Raw genomic sequence first — 19,180 nt, forward strand, 5'->3', positions numbered from 1 at the left:
TCCGGCTTTGGTATGCTTTTGTGTATGGGTGAGATGGGTGCTTGTTATTTTGTTAGTGGTCACAGAACATAATATAAAAATGAAGATATGTGTATGAGATTATGAGTTTCTTTAGAGAAAGGTATATATAACGATTTATAAGTGGTTGGTGTTAGCTATGAATTAATCAAGAACATGTTTACTGTGGATAGACATATCTTTCATGAATGGTATTTTCATGAGCTAGATGTTTTCAGCGTTTTTAAAGATTTATTGGAAGCTGTCTTTATAAGAATGTAATGAATTAACGACTACGTTTTTTTTCTTTTCTCCCTTGAAGATTACAATCGTGTAAAATTCGAGTCACGAGACAAACTCTCAGTTTCAGTTTGCACACGCAAATACCAAATGTCATACAAGATAAATTTGAACTCAAGAATTTTGTCCTACGCTTTAATGATTTGGCTAAGTTATAGGCAGTGGGTAACAAATATTGATAGATGGAGATTATAATCAATTAAATCATCCTCCAATGATTGGCTGATGTTTATTTTATTTGACCTGGAAGTAAGAAAAACAAAGTTTACTCCTACCGCAATGGAATTAGACCATAGAACGTAAATACCGATAAATATTTCGATCAGCGCTCGACCAAATGAACTGTTCGTCAACTTTTTCCTGACTTTTGAAAATATAAACATCCATACTTCGGTCAGTTATGGATCAGTCATTAAAAAATATTTAATGTGATTGTTTTAAGTTGTTATTTAACCGAGGTCACCCTGATGAAGCAGTCGAAACAATGATGAAATGTATTCCAGCAATGATGACCTCATCTTTGTTACGAGTGCCCATTGTACCTTTCTGTTTTTAATAAAACAGGATGTGATCTGGGGAAATTCTTCATCTATTTCTTGCAGATTAAATTACTGTGTAGAGCAATGGTTCCCAATTTTTTAACTTCCTGGTGCATTTTACATGGAAAGTTAATTCTGTTTTATTAATCATATTTATGTATAATAAAATTATGAATAATACGTCTTTCCAAAACGTTCTAGTATTGGTATGGATTTTCTAGAACGTTAAATCATATTTTAAAAACTTCGTAGTGCATGTAGATACCCCATCAAACGTGCCAGCGCCCTACAGCGTCTTGTTTGAAAACCACTTTCACAGAAACTTCTTTGTTGACTTGTGGGGTCGTTGTTCAGCAGATCTACAGTTTGAAAGTCTGTGGTGAGAAAGAAGGAAATGTAAACAAGAAGGAAATTTCAGAAGATACTATTCTCTGTGAGAATGATTAAACGATGTGTTTGAAAAGGTTGTCTGTGAGGTGATACACAGTAGGGTTTACGTGCAAAGGAAGACGGCTGGCGCATCAGCTGGGATGTTATTCAACATCTAGTTTAGAGAGTACAAATCGTTATAGCTGTAGTAGAAAACGTATAAAGAAGGTACATCACCTATGTGAGATAGCGGTTGCAGTGTGTTGATGAGGAGATTGTTAACAATGTTAGATGGCGTTCGTTTTAGAGTTAGGGAGTAAGCTCTAAAAATATCCCATCGATCGAAAGATTCTCCAGTAAGTTAAATAAGGACATATCTAAGGACATGCAACTAAAAACGGAACGCAAACAACCAGGGATACACGGTGACTCAAGAATTTTAGTATGACCTGAAACAAAATCGTTTCACTTGTCATCAGCAAAGTATTTGATTGAAACGACACGTAAAAACCTTCTGACAAAACTACTGTCAATGAGCTACATCTAACTGTAGTCTCTTGGATCTGAATCTTCCTGCCAAATCAAACCATCTCAACGTCAGCAGAGAGGCGCTGTCTGGCCTGCTGTTCATTAACACAGGTATTCCCAAAGAACTTACGTGTACTTGCTGCAGCATTCACTCGGGATGTGTTGAGCCGGCTCCGATCAACGAGTTCACCACATCCCTCACAAATACTGACCACATCAGAGGGTCGGCCGCAGTCGAAGCTGTCGGTAGCGCGGACGCCGTAGCTAAAGCTGTCATTCGCTGTTGCGGGATAGAGTTCATGTTTCGAGTTTAAGAGGGAATGCAAGTTCGCATCTAGTCCCCGATCACATGCGTACACCCTTTGGGATAGTATGATCCGCAGCAGCTCATCTTGCCGTCAGTTGTCGACTGTCACAGAGTATTCGCTGACCAAATCACCGCATCTTATCGGAACAGACGTAGCCTAGGTTTGCAGCGAGTTCTAGAGACATGTTTTAACAAAAGCTCAGGGCTGCCTCACTCCCAGTGGTCTTCCAGCACGCCGAACACCAACCCGGAATTTCTGAGGGCCTGTGCTATTGCTAGATAGTCATTGAACCTACATTAGATTCATCCATCCTTTTGATAGGTCTTGTTTTCGGTCTTGATCGATTTCTAGCAACTCTCCTAACCAAGCAAGCCTATGGGTGGGGGTGGGGGATGAAGGCCAATTTAATCAACAACGACCCGACCATGCAACAGGTTATATTGGACTCCATATTACCAGTAGTATTCATGAGAGATCTGACAAGTAACCCGATCGTGGTTTTCCCAAAGCTCAGTTATGTCGCTCACGTTCTTCTCCTATGAACATTAGTAACCTTCTACTTCCTGTCACCTTCAGAAAAACTCATTCCTATGTAAACAATTCTACTCATCATTCTTTAATAACCTTTCACTCTTACCGCTATCACCTAAATGCAGCCTAAACAACACACAAAAAAACTGCGCTTCCCCCCATGAACCGAGACCCCAAAAAACATTCTCCAGTGAGATCACAATAATCTTGTTACCTCCAACAACACAAAGACAAAATATATATATTAAAAAAAAAACAGCCGACCATCTTATTTTTGTCTATGCATACGCGCAAACAAAATCAACACCGTGTGTATGTATGTATGTATGTATGTATGTATGTATGTATGTATGTATGTATGTATGTATGTACGTATGCATGCATGTATGTATGTGCATGTGTGTATACAAGCAAACACACACACACATACACACACATACGTGTACATATTATCTCAATTTGTGACACAAAATACTTTATTGTTCAGATTCAAACGTGAGAAGCGTTCTTTTGACACTGTTTACCCGGGTAAGTTTACAAGGGAGTATGTCCTAACATTGTGACGTGGTCATGTGTTTTGCAGCTGTTATTGACCTTATAATTTATTACCATTTATTTCAACTGCGAAAATATGACACTTTGTATCACGCACGCGTGTGCGCGCACACACACACTTGGGTGGGTGTGTGTGTGTGTGCGTGTATGTGTGTCTGTTTGTCTGTCTGTGAGTGAATTATACTATTCTGTTATTCTTTTCCTTGTTCCAGACATTGGACTACGGCCAAGCTGGGGCACCGCTTTCAAGAGTTTAGTCAATTATACCAATATGTTTTAGTCTGGAACTTATTGTATCGGTCTCTTTTTATCCAGCTACTAAATCACGAGGTCGTAAACTCACGACCACCGATTGTGAAATGTGAATGACAAAGACAATGACAAAGACGGGGGAACGCGCGTACACGCACAAACATACACACACGTATATATACATATATAGTAGCTTGCCTACCAGCCACATGGTCCCGGGTTCAGTCCCACTGCGTGGCATCTTGGGCAAGTGTCTTCTACTATAGCCTCGGGCCGACCAATGCCTTGTGAGTGGATTTGGTAGACGGAAACTGAAAGAAGCCCGTCGTATATATGTATATATATGTGTATGTGTGTATGTGTTTGTATGTCTGTGTTTGTCCCCCCCACCATCGCTTGACAACCAATGCTGGTGTGTTTACGTCCCCGTAAACTAGCTGTTCGGCAAAAGAGTCCGATAGAATAAGTACTAGGCTTCCAAAGAATAAGTCCTGGGGTCGATCTGCTCGACTAAAGGTGGTGCTCCAGCATGGCCACAGTCAAAAGACTGAAACAAGTAAAAGAGTAAAAGAGTAAAAGAATATATACGTGTGTGTGTGTGTGTGTGTGTGCATGACACTTTCTATCTACCAAAGTTACTCAGACTTGCCCAATGTGCCGCACAGTAGGACAAAATCTGAAACCACGTGATAGCGAAGTAAATTTCTTAACTATACACGCTTAGCTTTCTCTATCTCCTTTTTTACTGAGCGTCAAACAAATACATATGTGTATGTACAGTCTGTATATTTACTGTGAATAGTAATAATTTGAAAAGTCAACAAATAACTGCAGCATAACTGACTTCATCACAATGTTAGACCATTCACTTGAAAAATCAACCGGTTAAACTGTTAAAAGAAAGTTTTTCATGTTCAAATCTAAACAATACAATATTTTCTGTCACAAATTGAGATTTTCTTCGGCAGTGAAACAACTGAACAACTGTTAAATATTTTACATAATGTAATTTGACTTCTATCAGTTATCTCCCTTTTTTTTTTAATCTTAAAATATATGGTGTCATCTTCGTCGTCATCGGTGACGTTGCTGTCCAACCTCAGATCAGTCCTGGTTCAGGGTGAATAGGTTCGATATCGATGGAGTTCGGGTAGCAGAGGTTGAGTTTTCTCCGATTTAAAACTTTAACAAACGGCATGTGCAACTGGATCACATTTGCTGAACAAACTCCTTATGGATCCTTGTCGCAGTACTGACACTAAATAGTATTGCAGCAGCGATTCGAAACCTCAACTTCTTGATAATCGGTCAGACATCACAAGTGAACGACCATTGTTTCATGTGATTGGTCTATTAATCGACCAGTCAATATAAGGTTGTGATGTGTCATGGTTTTCTCCAACGTTCAAGAATATTACTTCCGGTCCCCTATAAAGACCGTTTGGTGTGCACCACGCCATTTTGCAGTCTACCGGCAAGTACAAGTTGCATATACCTTAAGTATATGTGGTTGATACCTCTATTTCATATTTGAATTTATTCTTACGTATACATTGTCCGGGCATACCCGCACATAGTTATATAGAACCTGGTCAATGCGTTTCATACGGTGTTGATGGAATTACAGCGATATCAAATCCATCAAAATAGAGATCCCAGTCTTTCTCTGACCACGTGGCTGAACAGGAAGTCGGTAGCTCCTCGCTGTCTAGATAGTATTTGAAGGAACTTAAATGACATCGGTAGCTGACGAAGGTATGTATGCGTACGTGTGTACGCTTGTAGTATGGATGCGTGGATGTGTGTGCCTGCATGTGTATCTCTTATGTGTGTGAGCGGAGGCGTGTGCTTGTAAGCTGAAGTTTGGGTGAGGACTTGGTGGTAACAGCTCGATAGTATGAGTGTACGTATTTGTTGCATTGTATGTGCTTATGGGTGCAGGCGCGTATGTGCTAGGAGTGTGTACTTGTGCGCGCATATACGTGGGTATTTGTATGAGCTGTGAATATCTGCTGCGCGTTTGTCAGTTGTGCGCTTGCACGTGTGTGTGTGTGTGCCACTAATTTTTGTGTGCGTGAGAGAAAGAGAGAGAAAGATAAGAGAGAGAGAGAGAGAGAGAGAGAGAGAGAGAGAGAGAGAGAGAGAGAGAGAGAGAGAGAGAGAGAGAGAGAGAATGACTGGTGTAAGTATGCATATAATTTTGGACTGTGAGTATGTATGTGGACTGATGTGCTGGTACGTTTTGTTGGCATATCGCGATGGCAACAGCATCGTTGGTTGGGAGGTAACCGGATTTGCCGTTCGATTGAGAGTTGTTCGTGTTAGGGACAGTGGCACTCCGTCGGTTACGACGACGGGGGTTCCAGTTGATCCGATCGACGGAACAGCCTGCCCATGAAATTAACGTGCAAGTGACTGAGCACTCCACAGACGCGTATACCCTTAGCGTAGTTTTCGGGGAGATTCAGCGTGACAAAGAGTGTGACAAGGCTGGCCCTTTGAAATACAGGAAGAAAGAGTGAGAGAAAGTTGTGGGGAAAGAGTACAGCAGGCTTCACCACCACCCTTTGCCGGAGCCTTGTGGAGATTTAGGTGTTTTCGCTCAATAAACACTCACAATGCCCTGTCTGGGAATCGAAACCGCGATCCTACGACCGTGAGTCCGCAGCCCTAACCACCGGGCCATTGCACCTCCACGTTAGGGAGAGTAAGAAAGAGAGGAAAAGCATATATAAATGTGTGTGTGCGCGCGCGCTTAATACATACATACACAATTACTTAACAGGATGTAAACGGGTTATAAAGTGATACGACTCTTATGTTTGAGAAAGGACAACACCTTATAATTTATGTATATTTACGTGTTTACGTATCAATGTATATAAATCTGTATACATGCAAGACTTGTGTGAGTATGCCCCATGGAGAACCAACTTGCAACTGTTCAAGAGAAATATTTACTAAGTCGATTTCAGTGGTATTGAAAGTCCCACGAAGACCACATATATATATTTTCTTTTAGACTAGACCAATTATAAGAACTGCAAAAATATTTGCACAACATATATATAATTGCGTGAGTTACGGAAGAGAATGTTGTCAGAGACACAGGTATGACTGTATAGTTAAGAAGTTCACTTTGCAACCACGTGGTTTCGAGTTCAGTCCCACTGGGCGGCACTTTGGGCAAGTGTCTTCTGCTATAACCCCGAGCCGACCAATGCTTCGTTCTTTATCTCCAAATAATCAAATAGTCTTTTCCTTAATGGCATGGCAGTTTGGAAGAAATTCTCCATTTCTAAGATTATCTCGTCTCATTTGCAGTGGGTGGCAAGTGCCACAATGCATTTGTCTACTTTTCGATCAAAGGGAAGATAATTTCAGTAAATCACGAATTTATCGCATATAGTTTTTAATAAATTTGTATATAGCCATCCATAGCCATCACTCTCCAGCGAGTATGATCTATTAGCATGGACCATGCTTTTACTCATTGCCTTAGATGCCTATGTAGTCGTGAGCAAACATAAATACCTTCTAGACCCTCTCACCCCTTGACTCGATGAAACATCAAAGCTGTAAGAACTTCAGTGAAAGAGAACGGCATCAGCATAGGCTGGTACTCATTTTCAGTCGAGTAAACCTATCTTTGTATGTATGTATGTATACAATCCTCTGGAAAAAGAGCTGGCTTCAAACAAAGATCCAAAACTCTATCGCTGGAATCTAAAGAACAAAAAATATCACATCTTAAACTTCAGGAAAGTCTTATATATTTTTACTGTTACGCTTACAGGCTGTATTTCTAATGTGCGCGTTAGTTTGAATTTTCAGTAAAAGAAATCAACAAACTTATCCAGGTTGTTACTTAGGCATTTACTCACAAAGCCAAGTGCATCAAGAGAAGCAGTTGTCCTCTTTCTCTTTGATTTCAAAAAGATATTCATATAAACAGAACAGCTACCATCTATGGCAGTACATACTTTTTCTTGTTTGTCCCAAATAACAATGTCCGGCCCGTTACGTTTACACTTGACAGATGTTTTGATGGGGATGTTCCACCAGTATTCCTTGTGTTGGTGTTTGTGTATGTATTTAATAGCAGGGGGTTCTCTATTTATTTCGGCATAAAAGCGGCCATGCCCTTCCAGCCAGCTTGTCTGAAGCGCCGTTAATATTGCCAGGTACAATGATCGGCGCGAAACAGAGAGAGAGGGGGAGAGAGAGAGGGGGAGAGAGAGAGGGGGAGAGAGAGACAAACAGACAGACAGACAGACAGAGAGACAGCGAAACAGGGGTATATATATATGACTCTGGTTCTGAATATCAGTAATAGGAGTATCGGAGAAATAACTGGGGAGAGTGTTCTGCATAATAAGTATACGGTTGGCTCTCACATATGTATTATAGTTATTTGCAAAACTCCGGAAAACCTATTCATACAGTCAATAACAGCATCAGCATGTATGAAAAATTCTAAAAACCAAGCAAGGGCGGTAACTCCAATAAAATCAACATAACATCTACTAACACATGCATTGTCTATATTTTCCATAAAATTCGGGAGAAAATATTAAAATTATCTCCCTTGTTATTTTTAGATTATTTTAAACACGACCCGTACCCACCCAGCGGAATAATTTCAGTTAATCCCCGTTTTTCAATCAACTATATTTCATATGTGACACCTTGAAGTATTTGTCTTTAGTATGCAGAACATTTCGTTGCAGTACATTCCCTCAATCATTATCTCTGCTTAATGTGAGCAATAAATACAAATGCGCTCACGCGCACGACTTTGTGCGCATGTGTTTAAGTTCATGCCGCTAGCGTTTGACAGCAGTAGCAATACGAGTGTAAATGCATAAGTATGTATGAGTTTTGTGTTTGCCAATAAAGTGTGCTTGCGCACGTGGTCCTGTTAGTGCATGTTATATGCGCACGCGCGCACGAGTAAAGAGAGTTCGTGTTTGTTAATGTGTATTAAACGTGAATTCTGAATGGAAAAGTTATCAGATGTTGCTTTACCGATACACACACACATGAAAGTGAGAAATTTCACTACAGAATCTGATTAGACACGAAATACATGTCTAAAAACAATAATCCAGATAACATTTAAGTGAAAAACAATTAAGTTAATGTTAACACATTTAATGCATAAACAGTTAAAAAAGCTAACTAGAAATAAACATGCAAGGAAAGAGAGGGGGAGAGAGGGAGAGAGAGGGGGAGAGGGAGAGAGAGAGAGAGAAAGAAAGAAGAGAGAGAGAGAGAGAGAGAGAGAGAGAGAGAGAGAGAAGGCATATGAATAAATGACTTGATAATCTTTAATTTTCTGTGCATGAGACAACTCTGAAGGTATATGTTTCGGTTTATTTGGACATAATCGATGAAGCAGAGTTTTCACAGGAGTTCAAGAACAAAGCAACAACAACAACAATAATAATAATAATAATCCTTTCTACTAAAAGCACAAGGCCTGAATTTTTTGTGGGGGGAGGGGACTGGTCGATTATGTCGACCTCAGTATTTCACTGGTACGTCCCGAAAGGATGAAAGACAAAGTTGACCTCAGCGAAATTTGAACTCAGAACGCTGCAACGTGCGAAATACCGCTAAGCATTTCGTCCTGCATGCTAACGATTCTGCCAGCCCACCGCCTTATCAATAATAATAATAATCCTTTCTACTATAGGCACAAGGCCTGAAATTTGGGGGGATGAGGTAGTCGATTACATCGACCCCAGTACGCAACTGGTACTTAATTTATCGACCCCGAAAGGATGAAAGGCAAAGTCGACCTCGGCGGAATTTGAACTCAGAACGTAGCGACGGGCGAAATACCGCTAAGCATTTCGTCCAGCGTGCTAACAATTCCGCCAGCACACAGCAGCAGTAGTAGTAGTAGTAGTAGTAGTAGTAGTAGTAGTAGTAGTAGTAGTAGTAGTAGTAGTAGTAGATAATAATAATAATAATAATAATAATAATAATAATAATCGTAATGGTTTCAGAGTTGTGGGTGGCGTTTATTCGATTGTAACAACCCCAGTGTTTAACTGGTACTTACGTTCTAAAAGCTCGTGTTTTAAATGTATTAGCTGCGACATTGACAAAATTGGTATTTCAATAGGTATGAGCTCAAACGATTGTCCCACAGCAAAGGCGACACTTTGCAGAAATGTCGAAAGTTTATATGATTTAATATCTAATATATATTTATAAAAGTTCACTTATAATATATTTGTATATGCACAGACATATATACACACATATTTATAAATGTGTGCGCGCGCGCGTGTGTGTGTGTGTGTACGACGGGGTACTAAAAAGCTCCTGGCTTTGGGTAAAAGAAAATACAGGAGGATCAGTTAATAATGATTTTATTCAACATATTCCATCTCAGATTCACACACACACACTGCAGTGGTCTGTCAGTTGTTCTAAGCTCTGTAAAAAAAACTCGGAAGGTTGGGCTTCCAGCCAGGCCTTTCGCGACACCCTTAAAGCCAGGACTTTTCAGTGTCCCCTCGTGCGCATGCGCGTGTCCGTAAGCTACATCTCCTGGATCAACTGAGACACATCAGCAATGATGTAAGCTGGGGTCACCAGGTATTTCAGATCTTTTAATTTTAGGCTCACTTCCTCCTCCAGGCAATCCAGTCGGGACTGATCTGACCACGACTTGCATTCCTGAAGTTACAATTCATGGAAGGTCCTCTTACTCGAAACCCACTCGGTAACTTTCAGTGTATGTATGTATGTAGGTAGGTAGGTAAGTAGGTATATGAGTGTTTGTAGGTAGGTAGATAGATAGATAGATAGATAGATAGATAGATGAGTGTTTGTCTGTTTGTGTGTGGGAGGGGTTGCTGAAAGACATGCTAAACAAACGGAAAGTAATCAAAGCGAACCAATTCAATTTTGGAAGCCCTAAAAAGAAAACCTAGCCTTTGTAGATACTATTTTCATAATTTAATGTCTTAACGTCTACGAGTTGACAGAATTGGTAAAGTAGCAGAGAAATTTTACTTTTCTTCTTCCGAGAATTCGATAAAATAATGTAATGAAATACTAATCAAATACTGGGATTGATTTCATCACATAAACTCTCCCACTCAGTGTAGAGGTCTGTGACTTTTTCTTTTTGCTATAGAAATGCAAAATCGATAGAACGTCGGATAAAATACCTTGTGATGTTATTTTTATGTCCTCTTATGCTTTAAGTTGAAATCCCAACTGAAATAAATAAAACTTTCCCTTCATTTGGAGTTAATTAAATAAGAATCAGGTATATCCTCAAGATAATTTGGTTAATAATACTCCAACTGGTAAATGTGTGACGTGATGTTTATAGACAAAATAATAATCATTATTAAATCAGTTTAGCGTTGTATTATATTTAAAATAGGTTTCGTTTGAGCCAAAATAATGATTCGGTTTCAATTAACGTACCATTAGTTTTCATTTGCTTCATGTATATCCTTGTGAACAGTATTAAAATAGGCATTGTCCTCGTGTAATAAAAAAGAACATTATATCATAAAGTCAGTGTTTAAGAATACATGGAATATTTATATATATGAATTAAATTATAAAGATAAGCAGAGAAAGGTAGATTATCAAGTGACCGTTGTAAAGGAATGATAATAGAGCAGCAGCTCGTGACGTTTAGATTAGAGCAGTAAAAATTAGTATAGTAAATATCTTACTAAAACATCGAAAATTTTTCAATAAATTTTATAAATACAATTACCAAACAAGTTCAGTGTATTTTATAGTTATAAACTATACTGTACTAAAATAGGAAACACATTTGTATATCACAGCCCAAGATGTTTCTGACTTCGCGGTGGCTGACATTCGAAGGATTTTTTACTGTTAATTATTTGCCTGTGTAATTTGTTCATTTCTTTGGCAGATTTACAGAAAATGAAAAGAAGTTTGGCATTGATACATACGTTAGTAGTCTTCATAAGAAGATGAAAATTTTCGTCTTGTATTGGTTTTATTTGCAGACGATCACTAAGCAAACCTATATAAGCGTCCTCAACAGCAATAGGAAAAACTAGTTTTGAAACGTATGACATTCTCTGGATTACATCAGCCGAAAATAAATATTGAGGTCCGTTTAGATAATCCGGGAAAATATAGTGATGAAAAGCTATCTTGGGAACATACCTGGGGTTTGCACGATCTCTATTTGGCTGGTCATTTTTCACTACTCTGCCTAAATAGACGTTTTTAGTAGTTGTATATTTAGTTCGTAACCATTCGTGGAAAGCGGCCACATTTATGTAAATATTATCCACAGTTTTAAGGACCAACTTCGGAACTTTACAATAATTTTGTAAATGACTAAACCAAAATAAAGTCATCATAAATTTTGTTGTCTCAGAGCGTTTGTGATCCTTAAATTCCCCTTGAAGTATATCCTGAAATTCTTCTTCCGATTCCAAGGTATCTTTATCAAATTCCGACTTTCCAATTACAAATATTACGTACATTTCTTTGGGTAAATCTTTAAGCCAGGTCTTTCGAATTATCTGCCTTTCGTAAATATTTTCCGGTCTCGAGAATATCAAAATCAAAATTCGCGCACGGAATTTCTGGCACCAACTCATATCAGGTTCTCTTATCATAAAAATTGGATTGTTTTTCATTTGATAACTTTTTCCGTTTCTCTTTTTCTGGGATTCCAATTTTAATTCTCGGTCGGCAATTGGTTTTTCAATGAATTTTTCTTTAAATATATGTTCTTCCTTATCTTCATATAATAAATTCATATTCTTCTCCTCCATCTGGTTTCTTTCTAAAACGTCCTCATTCTTGATTTCAGATTCAGTAAACTTTTGACTTAATTCAAGCATGTTCTGGTCCCTGACATCATTATTTTCTCGCCGAAAATCCCTGGGTATTTCATCAACCATAACTTGTTTGATGACATCTATCACTGGCTGTGAACCTCTTCTTTTGTCAATTACTTCATTCCGTTTTGATAATGTTGGAGCATATTTAAACTGCTTTTGAGAACTAAGGTTCAATGTTTGTTGTTTTTGATGGAGTTTCTTGAGATATACTGAGAGAGTAATATACGTTAAAAGTGGAGCTACAAAGATGAGGAAATAACGAGACTTTCTATCTAAAGCCATGACAAATCATTAGAGAGAATGTGTATAAGCAATAGATTTCATTGGTGAGTTGTCATTGTATTAGATATGATCAATGTTAAGACATATGTTCTAGTATCACACGCTCCACCTTCAGCTGAATGATGTGGATAAGGAAAAGTAGAAGCGTCAGAAGGCATAATGATAATCAATTTTAAGGTCAGGAACAATGCAAATAAAATATTTTTTAACTGCCTGAAAAACAACGAATACAATACTTTATTGAGTAATATTGATTGCCTTAGATTAAGAAACAATAAGAGAAGAAAAGGAAAGAAGTATTTTTCACGAAGACATACATAAGACGTGGCTTAATTTCAAAATTATTTTTAACAGATTTCATTGCAATGCAATTATGTTGCTTGCCTCTAAAAATTATTTAATATCAAAAACTGCTTCTTTTTCGTGAACATAACATTTCATTCTAAAATATTTTTGATCTTCACGTGTTCTAATATTAATTCTTAATTATTTCTAACATAGGCACAAGGGCTCAATATTTCGAAGAAGGGTATCGCCGATTAAATCAATCCCAGTATTTGACTCTTTTTTTCTTTTTAAAATCCATGAGTATTAAAGACAAAAACAATCTTGTCAAGGATCGAACTCAGAACACAATGAGACGGAATTATTGTAAATATCACAAGGCTCTTCTAATTTTGACAATTCATCACTCTGACTATTCCTATATTTATTTCTTTATTGCCCACAGGTGGCTAAACATAGAGTGGACAAACAAAGGGATTAAGTCGATGGATCTAGTTCAAAACGGGGGCACCAGTTTTCATTTATGTTTTATGTAGTGTTTTTGGTACCGAAAGACTTTCAAACTTCGTATACTTATCTATTTTGTGTTATAGAACAGAAAAAAATTTTTGTATTCGAATTTATTTCATGTAAAATATTGTGTTATTTCGATAATTTCAACCAATCACTGACAAGTATTCAGCTGTTTACAGTTACTCCTTTGGCAGTTTAAGCGGTGTAAAGCGTATTTAATCTCCAAAGGTTAGGGTTAGGGTTAGGGTTAGTCCTAGAAATAGCAGCCAAATATTCCTCAAATCACGGTACATAGAAAATTAGCGAAAAGTTGTTGAACAGAAAATAAATACAAACGCAGATACGCACAGCGTATATAATTGACTTGCTCCTTCCCTCAAAAACCAGGCCTTGTGCCTATAATAGAAAGGTTTATTAGCTACTGCCAATATGCTTCAGCCATTTTTTGACAAGGAAATAATAATTTTATCACCGCCAGAATCGTTTGAGAATCGTTTGTTTACGTAGTCAGCACTTACTGTATTCGACTGAATGGACGTCAGTCATTGGTTGAAATTACAGAAATAGGACAACTTTAACATGAAATAACTTGCGATGTACGTTTTTTTTGTTAAGAAGACTAAGAGAAAAAGATGTTTTATATGACACATTCTACCAGTGTCCCAAGTTTCAAAGTGTTTCGTTAAGAAAATACTGGTGCCCCCGTTTTGAACTAAATCCAAGTCGATTACATCGACCCCAGTGCGTAACTGGTACTTATTTAATCGACCCCGAAAGGATGAAAGGTAATGTCGACCTCGGCGGAATTTGAACTCAGAACGTAACAGCAGACGAAATGCCACTAAGCAGTTCGCCTGGCGTGCTAACGATTCTGCCAGCTCGCCGCCCTTTGACTATTCCTATATTATTTCAAAAAAGTCGTGGATTATCGATAGTGTCTGATAAAAGAACTTGTAATATTTAATCCCGTCCTTTTATGGTTTGAGTTCAAATGCTGCCGAAGATGATTTTGTCTTCCATCTCCCTGAGCTCGATGAAACAACGTATCAGTCAAGTATTGGGATCTTTTCCCTTTGAACGGCACATCGAGAAATTCATTTTTTGTAACTAAACATTTTCAAACTTCGGACACTGGTAGTATGTGTCATATAAAGCATCTTTTACTCTTAGTGCTGTTGAGAAAAGTTTATATTTTCAAAGTTATTTCGTGTTAAAGTTGTCGTATTTCGGTAATTTCAACCAATCAATGGCGTGTATTCAGCTGAATAAAATTACTGCCGTTGTTTGTCAACAACAACTATCGGCGGTATTTTATGACATCGTTCGTGCGTTTGTACTGGTTTTAGCTTATGAGTTTTAGGGTTAGGGCTAGGGTTCGGGTTTTAGGGTTAGGGTTAGGGTTTTAGGGTTAGGTTAAGGTTAGGGTTTTAAAGTTAGGGTTAGGATTAGGGTTTTAGGATTAGGATTAGGGTTTTAGAATTAGGGTTAGGATTAGGGTTTTAGGGTTAGGGTTGGGGTTTTAGGGTTAGGGTTAGGGTTGGGATTTTAGGGTTAGAGTTACGGAAAAATGTGAAAAATTAAGAAATTGAAGGGGGAGGGGGAATGTCTTTCCGAAAATAGTAGCTGAAAAAAAAACAAACCTAACCCTAACTCTAAAACCCTATCCCTAACTCTAAAACCCTAACCCTGACCCTAAAACCCTAACCCTAACTCTAAAACCCGAACCCTAATCCTAACCCTAAAACCCTAAAGCTAAAACCAGTACAAACGCACGAACGATGTCATAAATAACAGTGACGAAGTAAATTAACACCGCCAGAACGTCTTGTTGACAAACCACAGCAGTAATTGTTTTCGCCTTAATAGACGTCATTCATTGGTTGAAATTACCGAAATACGACAAATTTAATACCAAACAACTTCGAAAATAAAGAAATTTTTTTAAAAACGCCAAGAGTAAATGATGTTTTAAATGACACATTCTACCAGTATACGAAATTTGAAAGTGTTTAGTTACAAAAAATTATTTTTTCTATATGCCGACCAAAAGGAAAAGATCCGTTAAATCGATTAAACTGACCCCAGTATTCAACTGATACTTATTTCATTCAAGGATGAAAGCCAAAAGTCAACCACGACGGAATTTGAACTCAGAACGTAAAGCCGCTAAACATTTTGTCCGATATGTTAACGATTCTGCCAGTTAACCGCTCTAGGAAAAGACAATATTAATCACTGATTAATATTATTTTCATTTTTTCAGCAAGTACGGGGAACAACATCAGACATGATGTGTTTGTTTTAGACCTCCTCAGTAAAGCACAGATTTTACCGTATTTGTCAAAGTAGTGATAAAAAAAAAATCACCTAGTAGATGTGATCTAATCTTAACGTGGCGTAAAAAAACACATAGACGCCGACTATAAAGTTTGTTTCACTAAATTTGTTGTAAAACAACTTTGGAAAGAAAGACAATGTGGTTCATCGATCGACATTTTGACTGAGATTAATTTCATTTATTTTTGGCCCATCAGAACATCTCTCCACTTAAAAATGGCCAACATTTTAGCACAAGATTACATATTCTATTTATGATTAAAAAACCAGTGGATTTGGCAAAATTTGTAGGACGCCCGACAGCAAAATGCTTTTCAGTTACGTCTCTTTGCATTCAGAGTTCAAATCCTTTCCGAGGTCGACTTCGCCTTTTATCCAATACTACATACAAATTGGTTTCACTAATATCAAAAATCGATTAAAACAATTTGGGTTTGTCGGACATTATGCGTTAAAAAGACGTACGTTTCTATAGAAAACCAGAGTACACACATTCAACGTGTCGAGGAGTATAACAATTGGATGCTGTCAGACTACTGTAAAATCTTCAGTCAGATGGATCAAAATTTGATAATTGGCTCTGATGGCAGAGAGTACATCGTACAAAATAAAAGTTTCACCCAGATTGCATGAATCGGGTGGTTAATTCTGGTGGATAGCAATGTCATTGTTTGGAGCCGCGTATCTGGAAAACACCCAGGTAAAATGAATAGTAAAGTACTTGATGTACACAAAGATCATCACTGAGGTGAGAGTATATCAAGATTGGCACCTTCTTGAGGTGAAGTGCTGTCAGGCCTCGTGCTGTCAGGCCTCCCATCTTCATCATCGTGTTAAGTGGGTGAAATATCAGGAACTGATGGTGACGGTGGCAGCACATCTGGGCGAAATGATGTTGAAGGCACTGGATTTTCAAGTGATGACTTCTCTGTTGTACACTTTCTAGTTTTTTTTTAAGCATATCTTGCAAGCTATGCTGTTTCATATATTTTGGCCTTTCTTTGATCAGTTTATCCTGTAGCATATAAATGTTCATTATTTCTTGCTCACTTATAAAACTGTGTTGTTTTATACCTTTTAGCAGTTCCCCTGTTAGCCGATTTAACCGATCAATAGAAACTCTTTCTCTTGCATCTTCCTACTTTTCATCACTGCTTTCTCTTTCACCGTCTTGCTGCCGGGGATTTACAACCATCTGCATAACTTTTTGGTCAGAATAATGATGAACAACAGCTGCATTTTCAGCTGATCGCTTTTCACTACGCACGGAACAAAAATTTTAACCCGTGTCGATCTTTGAAATGCTGCAGCCAGCCTTCACTGTAATCGCACTCGTATTCCAGTCCGAGTTTTTCATTAAATGTTTTTACTTGTTCCTTCACAAGATCATCTGACAGCTCAACACCTTCACTTTCACGCAATCTAAACCACTTCATCAATGCGTAATCTAGTTCTACACTTTTACCAGCCTTCATTATTTTCCTTTTACCCATGTTTTTCTTTTTTACCCACTGTTAGCAAAGAAACAGAGTAACTGGTCTTTCTGTTTTTTATGTCGTAAACTGTCGGAGATCCAACGTTGTATAATTCACACCATCTTTTCACAGACACACCGCTTTCAAGTTTTTTGAAAAGTTCACCTTTTTCTTTTGTGGGCAATGTACTGTGTTTACGCTTTACAACACGAGAAGCACTTCTTTTATGCATTGGAACTATAATGGGACTAGAAGGTTCCTGATACCTGTGGAGTATCTCCTTCTCCCATTACAATTATTTTTTCTAGTCTTAGGATTCTGGAACTCGAAGAAGAAGAGGTTTACAAGCGGATGCAATTCAATGGTTGTTTATTTGGTTCTCATTTCATGGGGTTTGCTCCCGGCGACCATCTGTATGTCAGCGCGTAGTTCGTTAGCTCCGTTCGCGAAAGGTACATTACCTCTGAAGATAACGGGTAAAGAATCCGCTGTGAGCTGCTAGGTTGCAGTGTTGCTCAACGTGAGCGCCAACGCGAGAGAAGAGAACGGGTTGCTCAATACACCTCCTTAAATAAATGTTGCCCACGAGAGCCTCGCTGTGGTCTCGCGCACGGCAAATATGGTTGTAGACGAGATCTCGCTCTTGTCTCGGACCTGGCAATGGCCGCCGGTGAGATCTCGTACAAAATGGCGCTGGCTTCTTGTGTCACGCTACAGAAACATGGCTGGAGCTAAAAGAGAAGAAAGTATAATAATAAATAAATAAAAAACTGTAAAGGTCTGCATTTGTTTACAGATGATGTGAGTGTGCTTATGCTTATTTTTCTTGTCTAAATTAGTTTCGGATTACAGGTTGCCGGATTAGTGGCAGCCTACTGTGCAACTCCGATACCCAACTTTTTCATAACCAAAGATATAACAACGACGGGGCCGAACATTTTTACCAGATTATATGCTTCCTTCTCTTCACTTTGTAAACGATAAACACACACACATACACACACACACACACACACACACACACACACACACACACACACACACACACACACACACATACATACATACATACATACAACTTGATAATAAAATTATAGAACGCTGTGTTCATGTTTATCCTGATTTAGCGGGCGATGTCGCTAATGAAAACGCCAACACTTTAATAATTGGACTGAGTCATTAATCCAATGGCCGTGAAATGTCTCTGGTGCAGTAAGTGACAATTTCGTATCCAAGATTTTATTCAGATGCGTGACAAACGAACTCATACAGTGAATACACATTGTTCAATAAAGTTATTTGGGATGAAAAAAAGGTTCTGAACAACTTGACATGTTCCACGATGACAATGAGAAAATAGAAGTAATTCAAACTACAAAATTTACTTTACACAAGCACTAGACGTAGAATACCATAGCGATTTGCTGTTAGGAAATGAATGTTGAATTCATGTGCCTGGCTCTCTTTCCGAAGTTGACCTCGTCGTGTCGTGGAAAAAAAAAGTCCGATCGAGATACACTTTTAAATAGGCGATATGCTACTAGCGCCCTCACGGGTGTCGTTTAATAGTTACGCTTAGTAAGTTAACAAAGGGGGAGCTAACCACGTTCGCTTGGCATGTTCTAGAATGTTCGATCAGGAGAGAAACTGTCGTTGATACCCAACGAATATTTTGTGGGCATGCGAACCTGCTTCAAATAGGGTTACCTACATCGCTAACAATCAGTCCTTCGAGTTTATCTGTAACATTTATTCATTCTGTATGTATTTTTGTTGAAATCGAAGCCTCATATGTGTACTATTTAAAATGCCCGGCATAGCTTATTACAGGCCTCGTTGGTTTATTGACCTGTATAAAATGTAAATAAAATTATTGTCCAATATTATCTGATAGCTTTGTTTATTATGATGGACAGAATTTATAATTCTCTATCGGAAAAATAGTATAATAATGGATTAAGAATATGTATTTCTCTGTTTCAAAGTTCTTAAAAATATCATTAAATCCGGGACAACTTCGGCAGAACCTATCGAGATAT

At 38.2% G+C, this 19,180-nt stretch overlaps 1 protein-coding gene across 2 annotated transcripts; it reads right to left on the bottom strand.

The window, feature by feature from the left end:
• Nucleotides 1–492: 492 nt before the first annotated feature.
• LOC106881127 (beta-1,3-galactosyltransferase 1) lies at nt 493–18,654 on the bottom strand. 2 transcript variants are annotated; one of them, XR_016240724.1, is made up of 3 exons: nt 18,527–18,654; nt 10,835–17,872; nt 493–1,210 (listed from the first exon to the last, which is right to left on the bottom strand). XR_016240724.1 is itself a non-coding variant. In XM_089347525.1 (2 exons), exon 2 carries the CDS (start codon nt 12,529–12,531, stop codon nt 11,203–11,205), a length of 1,329 nt encoding a protein of 442 aa, XP_089203651.1. In that variant the 5' UTR covers nt 12,532–17,872; nt 18,527–18,654; the 3' UTR covers nt 10,714–11,202. The 2 variants fall into 2 exon arrangements, 1 of the variants encoding a protein (XP_089203651.1); XM_089347525.1 differs by lacking the exon at nt 493–1,210 and having other exon boundaries at nt 10,714–17,872.
• Between the last annotated feature and the right edge of the window lie 526 nt (nt 18,655–19,180).

The sequence above is a fragment of the Octopus bimaculoides genome, chromosome 2 (assembly GCF_046866305.1).
Source record: "Octopus bimaculoides isolate indiv1 chromosome 2, ASM4686630v1, whole genome shotgun sequence".
Lineage (NCBI taxonomy): Eukaryota > Metazoa > Mollusca > Cephalopoda > Octopoda > Octopodidae > Octopus > Octopus bimaculoides.